The sequence below is a fragment of the Notothenia rossii genome, assembly GCF_949606895.1.
Source record: "Notothenia rossii genome assembly, chromosome: 2".
Taxonomy (NCBI): domain Eukaryota; kingdom Metazoa; phylum Chordata; class Actinopteri; order Perciformes; family Nototheniidae; genus Notothenia; species Notothenia rossii.
The window spans coordinates 6,747,242-6,754,809 of record NC_136904.1 but is presented as its reverse complement, the minus strand read 5'-3'; the positions used below and the strand labels follow the sequence as shown (position 1 = coordinate 6,754,809).

Genomic DNA, 7,568 nt, shown 5'->3' with positions numbered 1-7,568 from the left:
AAATAACATCTGCTGATGAAGATGATGTGAAATGATTGAAGAGGAGAGATGAACAACTTGTTGATCCTCACGTTTGAGTTGGAAGTAAATACGTCTGTCGATAGTTAAAGATTTGTGTTGAACCAACGGATCTTTTCAATATGAACACAGAAATAAACACTAAAATCCTTCCAGAATGACATTTGAGAAAGATGACTCTTAGAAAGACAAATATCACAGACCCTAAGATTGATCCTTGAGGGACACCATATTTCAAATGCTAACATAAAAGTGAAATCCATCTGAGCTGCTGCAGCGTTTGTAGGTTTTATTTCCTCGGAGGTGATGAAGCACATGTAAGAGTGAGCTGAGATTCACAGGAAGAGGCTGGTTGTGAAGAGGAGGAGGAGGAGGAGGAGGAGGAGGAGGAGGAGGTCACCGCTGCTGCCTTGGATCCTCCGGAGGATCAAAGTGGAGCGACTGATGATGGCTCCCCTGCAGATTCATCTGAACACACTCCAGCCTACTTCCCTGGAAAGATAAAACCCATCCACTCTCTGACCGGCAGCGGGAGAGAACCTCCTCTCTGCAGGATCATCATTGCCCCATTTCAATTCCTCATTTATCCCAGGATAAGGCACGTGTTTGGGCACATGTGCAAAACAATAAGTACATTTGTCCCATATTTTCACATGGCTTCCTGATCGCGTTGATATTCAGTGAAATTGTCTTAAAAATGAATTGTTGTTTGAAGCATCCAATGCAAAAATAATCTACTTTAAATCTCTCAAAAATACATGGATATGTCAAAAATATCTAGAACAAGGTGTTCCTATACCCTTGAGGAGGGTGAATTTCATTATTTGCTGATTTATTCTAAAAGTGTTGACCTTGCTGATGTTCGTTTGTTGTTGCATTGATTCATTTTGTGGTAAATGTCCAGTTCATTGAATATTGCATTAAAGATCAAAGGGGAATCTTCTGTTTTCAGTACATGAGACTCATTAATACATAAAAGCAACTCATCTATATATTAAAATGTGCACATGGACAAAATGCATATTGTTTTTCTTAATTACTTTGTACTCTAGTTTTGCTTTTCCAAGAAAACTTTTCCCTACAGTTGATTAATTTAGTTAATCAGTGTTAGACACACAATAGCATTTAGCTAATGAAGCTGATATCTGTGTATGGCACATTAAAACCAGTCAGTGTTGGAACAAAACGGACTTTTCCAGGTAAAAAATCGTCCAAACATTTTTGACTTGAACAAAAACAAACCCACTTTTGTTTTTGGTGATATGAGACAATTTACTGACACAATAACAAAGGTTAAAACATTAGTATTTTGGGTCAGTTTCTACCACTTTTAGATATGCAATGCCATTGTGATTTCCACTGAGAAAGTGGTCATAGTTGCACTTTCAGTTCACAGAGTGTTACAGCTGTTCCAAAGTGTAAAACACCTCCCTTCCTGCTTAGATAGTTGTAACCGTCCAAGAATATAATATTTGTAGAAGGGGTTTTTTCAGCGTTAATTCGTTTTTGCAGCACATTTGCACGGTTCAGCCACCATAGAAGTATTTTGGAAAAAAGCAAAACGTAAGAGAAAGAAAAGTGACAAAGAAAAAGCAATGCATTTTGTCAATTGCATGTTTACAGTAAGTGCATATGTGTATAAATGGCTTACTGTATATGTGTATTACATAGTTATGTTGTCAGTATTTTGTCCAATACCACCAAAATGAAGTGTGTTTTAAACTGATGCATTAAGATGGGGTCATTCATTTGTTGGATGCACCTGTACCGGAGCCAGCCTCCAGCAGCTCACATCACAGCTGCCCTGCTCGCCGCTCTCCATCTCTGCATCTCTGAAAGCACATTAATCATAGCAGACTCCCACATGCTTTCACCTCTCCTCCTCACGCCCTCTTTCTCTCCAACTCCTCCGGATCTCTTGCTCTGGAGCTGGAGGCAAGTGGGTCACAGCAACCTGAGGACGGTGGAGAGGAGCTGAAGGAAGCAGGAGTGAAACAAGCTGATTTCTTTCCACTTTTATCAGAACCAGAGCATGGTTTCCTACACAAATCATGAGATCCAAGTGTAACAAATGTGCAGTTCAGGCGTGTAAATGTAGAAATGGGTGAATCATCCCCGTCAGAAACAAAAAGAGAATATCTCATCTTGCACTGTTTCATATTTTCACAGGAAAAAAAGGAGAAAACCGACGAGGCGAGAGGAAAATGTGATTGATCATTAATGAAAAATCAAAGTGAAGGCACAGAGATGTAATCCTCCTTTTGATTAATGAACACAGAGCTTCTATGGGGACGATAATAGCTAAAGATCGAAGACACCCTTCAATACTCCAACCCTTTCACAGTGAAACATATGAAACTAGAGCATACAAGCGTAAAAGGGGAATTTCTTCATTAATATTTATGAGATTGAAGGCTGGACGTAAAGGCAGGATATCAACTATGTTAGCTGCAGCCAAAATAACTCTTCCATAAAAAGGAGAATGGGGCAAACCCATTAACCATAGCTTATATAATGAGGAGATTCAGTTTGAAACCCTTCTCTCCAATTCATGAGTATCTGGGGAACTACTAAAATACTTCTAATGGTGTGGATCTGGTTTGTGGTTCAGGTGTTAAATAAGCAGACTTTGCCATCTAGTGGCTTCATGTACATATTACAGGAAACGTTTGCATAAATAAAACATCCTGTTATCATGGACCAAAAGTACTGAGAATACGACCACAAAGAAACTCAACATATGTCAGACATGCAAAAGACCAAAAATGGATGCAGGATGACTACAAACAGATGCACACATACACAAAGAGATACAAAACAAACCAATAGTGACATAAAAACGATAAACATGAAAATATACGCCTACGAAAAAGAACATTTGACATAACTAGTAACTCAATTTGATTTTGCTGCTATAACTTTCACTTAAAGGGGTCATATTCTGCTGATGTTCAGGTTCATATCAGCATATACTTTCAGTATGTAGTGTCACTACTTTAAAGAGTCCTCTCCTGTTGATGTTCAAGGTTCAAGGTTCTTTATTTGTCATACAAACATAGCTATAGTTATGTCGATGAAAATCTTAGGTGACAGGCTTCTCCAATAGTGTCTCTACTTTAAAGAGTCCTCTCCTGCTGATGTTCAGGTGTATATCAGTATGTAGTGTCTCTACTTTAAAGAGTCCTCTCCTGCTGATGTTCAGGTGTATATCAGTATGTAGTGTCTCTACTTTAAAGAGTCCTCTCCTGCTGATGTTCAGGTGTATATCAGCATGTAGCGTCTCTACTTTAAAGAGTCCTCTCCTGCTGATGTTCAGGTGTATATCAGTATGTAGTGTCTCTACTTTAAAGAGTCCTCTCCTGCTGATGTTCAGGTGTATATCAGTATGTAGTGTCTCTACTTTAAAGAGTCCTCTCCTGCTGATGTTCAGGTGTATATCAGTATCTAGTGTCTCTACTTTAAAGAGTCCTCTCCTGCTGATGTTCAGGTGTATATCAGTATGTAGTGTCTCTACTTTAAAGAGTCCTCTCCTGCTGATGTTCAGGTGTATATCAGTATGTAGTGTCTCTACTTTAAAGAGTCCTCTCCTGCTGATGTTCAGGTGTATATCAGTATGTAGTGTCTCTCCTGGGACATGTCTCCATGCTTTAATGTTCAAAAAGCTCTTTATTGTTCTCATACTGCCTGTGCTGCAGCACCTCTTTTCACCCTCTGTCTTAAACCAGAGCCAAGTCTGCCCCAATTGGTTAGCTGGCCGGCTCTGTTGTGATTGGTCAACCGCTTAGAGATGTCCCGCCCCTTAGCCTATGACGTACAATGTGTTGGAGCGCTAGCAAATAGGAGCGTGAGTCTTGTGTTATCACCGTTTTATTCCTGTCATTAAAATGTTGAATTAAGTAAAGGATTTTCTTAGAAAAAAAATTCACGGAAAAAATTTAATCCGCTAATGATGATTATTGATTATGATTATATGTCTAAAAATGATTAATCTTTTTCAAGTGAAAGATTTAAATTGCTTTAATATAAATTGCACATTTTAACCAACGATGCAACATTTAATTAAAACATATCAGAAAGTATTTGTTTTTTAGTTTGTAAACTCTGGGATATTTCTGTAAAAAACTATGTAAATGTAATGATGGTGCCTTTCCCTTAGTCAGTGTGGAGCCATTACTGAGAAGATGAGACAACAATGTGAAACTTTGATTATCCCTGAGAGGAAACTCAGTATAATTTACTGCAGGAGTAAAATAACTTGAGTTAAAAAGCCTGCAGCAGAACGTTCCTCTGTCTGAGACGCGGCATTTAGAAATACCTGCAGCACTTTACCACGAGCACATCATGAATATTATGATATCCAGATGTTTTATGTCCTCGGAAACTCTGTTCTTTAACCTAATACTTTAATATTTTATCACACTGTCACACTGAAATTGCACTGTGTGAGTTCAGGAGCAAAGTGCAGCAGTTTCAACCCCTTAAAAACGATCTTTTGGCACTTTAAAGAAGCAGACTGTCTCTGTGAGGCTTTTAAAACGTCTTCCTTTCTGTGAAATAAATCTTATTCAGCACTTATATTTAAATCATCACTTAGACGGATCAAATCATACCAAAGGCTGTAATTGAGTTCTTTCAAAGCGTGTTATTTAATCTTTCTTGTAATCATTCATTAAACATTTTATATTATTATAGTAGCTTGTACCTTCCTGTACGTTTCATCGTATCAATACGTGTTTTTGTGTACCCCAAACAAAAAGAAAAACCCTTTAGACATGAGCATTTAATTAGGAATAAGCCTTAATAGTGATTTTAAAGCATCACTCACAGTTGGTTCAACAGACGTTAAATAAAAGACTCAAATTTAAGCAAAAACAAACAAAAGTTCATCGCTCTTTATTAAATATTTTCCAGATGGTAAAGGCTGATCCGACACAGTATTGCACCGAGTTAATGTCACCGAAAGTTCGACCACATCACGAGCTCTTAAAAATACAGGCAGTACACAAAATATGCCCTCTGATCATTATTCAGTAGTTTTCCATAAATAGATTCAGCTCATAGTTTTGTATGTCCATCAATCACACCTTTATGTACAGATCAGTAGAGGACAGTGTACCAGACCCACCAGCAACCGCTCACTTTACACAACTGGGTCAATGAACAAGCCAGGAAGCATCTCAATGGGGTTTCATTCTTCTGTCTCTGGCTTGTTCATTGACCGACTTTCTCATAATCACAGACTATACACAATCAAGAACAAATGTACAGTCATCAGGCAGAGAGGATAGAAATGCATATATACATAAATACAGCCCATGTACAGAATACTCTACTCATAAATACAAGAAACCACGAATACACACAGATTACTTTCATACCGCCTGCTTTTTTCTTTTGCAGTACATTACTACGGTGGCCGACAGGTACAAACTACGACAAGGGAGAAACGATGCAAATATAAAAACACAGACGTGCCAAAACACATGCCAACGAACTTGAAGACACATGTGTAGAGTTTACTGAAAGCTCTGCGTAAAGGAAACTCTGCAAGTAGCTCAAAACACAATGGAGACCAGGGGACACTAAAAAGTGACGCACACAGCTGGGAGACCAGGGGACACTAAAAAGTGACGCACACAGCTGGGAGGCCAGGGGACACTAAAAAGTGACGCACACAACTGGGAGACCAGGGGACACTAAAAAGTGACGCACACAGCTGGGAGACCAGGGGATACTAAAGAGTGACGCACACAGCTGGGAGACCAGGGGACACTAAAGAGTGACGCACACAGCTGGGAGACCAGGGGACACTAAAGAGTGACACACACAGCTGGGAGACCAGGGGACACTAAAGAGTGACGCACACAGCTGGGACCGGAATGCTTGGTGACGTTCAGTGTTATAAAAATTGAACAAATGTCTCTGTTGTCGGAAACTCACCTAAAATGATTTGTCAGCTTTTAACAACGTGATCACATGACTCTTTCTGATGGTATCGCAGATCTGCTGTAAGCTAGGGCTAACGTAGCTAATCTAGTCATTTCAAACTAAACACTTACAGTTACGAGACAGACTAACTTTGTAATCTTGAACATCAACAAGCGCTCCGGTCCCAGCTGTGTGCGTCACTTTTTAGCGTCCCCTGGTCTCCCAGCTGTGTGCGTCACTTTTTAGCGTCCCCTGGTCTCCCAGCTGTGTGCGTCACTTTTTAGCGTCCCCTGGTCTCCCAGCTGTGTGCGTCACTTTTTAGTGTCCCCTGGTTTGCGTTGTGTATTTAACTTCTTGTAGCATTTTGTATTTGCACATGTCTCGTCAAGTTGGTTACGATTCATCGGCATGTGTTTTGGAATATTTGTGTTTGTATATTTGGATGGTTTCTGAAGCTGCAGCGTGTTTCTGCTAATGGAAATGTTTTAGTCCGTTGTAGCGCGTTCGCACCTTTCAGCCACCGTACACTTCCAATAGAGTTAGCATATATCGAACCATCGTCTGTCTTTATTTAACGGGCATATTTAAAACTGCGTCGGGTTTGCAGTTCAAGAGGAGACAGGGGGTGTAGTGCTTCTGAGATTATATCATATGATTATTATGTACACTTTTGGAGCATCAGTGCATAGTTTAAACTCAGCATCACGATTATGTGCAAGATATGAAACCAGGCGTGAGAGGAAGCAGCAGCTGGTGCAAACATGTGTGACATTTAAATATTAGTGTTAGCAAAGGATATGGCTTTCTGCACCTTCTTAGGCTTTAGTCAAGTATTTTCTTCTTTATCTTGTGTCAAAAATTAAACTTTATTTCCTCGTCTTGCTTCTTAATTTGGGTTTTAAAACAAACTGAAGACAGCACACCTAAATAATACAGCAAGGGAAGAGGAGATTATCATACTTTTAAGGCTTAAATTACTTTATAATATGTAAAGAAAAACCTCTGTGTTAATTTAAAGGAAACTTTTAAATGTTACAAAAAAAACATCTGATAAATAAAAAATACACATTTTGTGGAGGCTTTCACATAAAACCTTGCAAAACGTAACTTTACCATCCTCTCCACTAATGTATGTGCGCCTCTTGTAGTGTTTCACCATGCGTTATCACACACAGAGGGTATAAAAATGCAGTATGAGCTAAAATCTGACTTTTACTTTGATGTTTCTGTGAGATTAGATTAGCCGGTCTACAGGGCGCCGGTGAGGCACATGAGGAGCAGCAGGTGGACGGAGAGCAGGTAGAACAGGAAGAGATGTCGAGAGCGGGCGCGGCTCGTCAGCAGGCGCGAAAAGTAGAGGCTCCGCCCCCTGATCCAGCGGCGACACGCCACCACGCCTCCTTTCACCTGAAAACACAGAACAAAATGTCCTAAAGGAGAGTTTCACTGTTTTACTGTTAAAGTATTGAGCTAATGAAGTTCCAGCGACACGTGACCTCCTTCTTAATCTTCAGGCGTATTCTTTGGAGCCTGAATTTGTGATGGTTTGAAGACAATATGTTTAAAACCCCTCAGAGTTGGGTACCTTTGGAGTGTCATAAAGGAGTATTTTCACTGTTTTG

The 7,568-nt window shown here is 39.7% G+C and overlaps 1 protein-coding gene across 5 annotated transcripts in view; it reads right to left on the bottom strand.

Moving 5' to 3' along the window:
- Window positions 1-6,588: 6,588 nt before the first annotated feature.
- Window positions 6,589-7,568, bottom strand: part of LOC307030149 (uncharacterized protein) — a 58,174-nt gene continuing 57,194 nt past the window's right edge. For all 5 annotated transcript variants that reach the window (XM_079666412.1, XM_079666413.1, XM_079666414.1 and 2 more), the window contains one exon: window positions 6,589-7,353. In XM_079666412.1, the coding sequence (XP_079522538.1) occupies window positions 7,195-7,353 (159 nt within the window). In that variant the 3' untranslated portion in view covers window positions 6,589-7,194. The remainder of the gene's footprint in view (window positions 7,354-7,568) is intronic.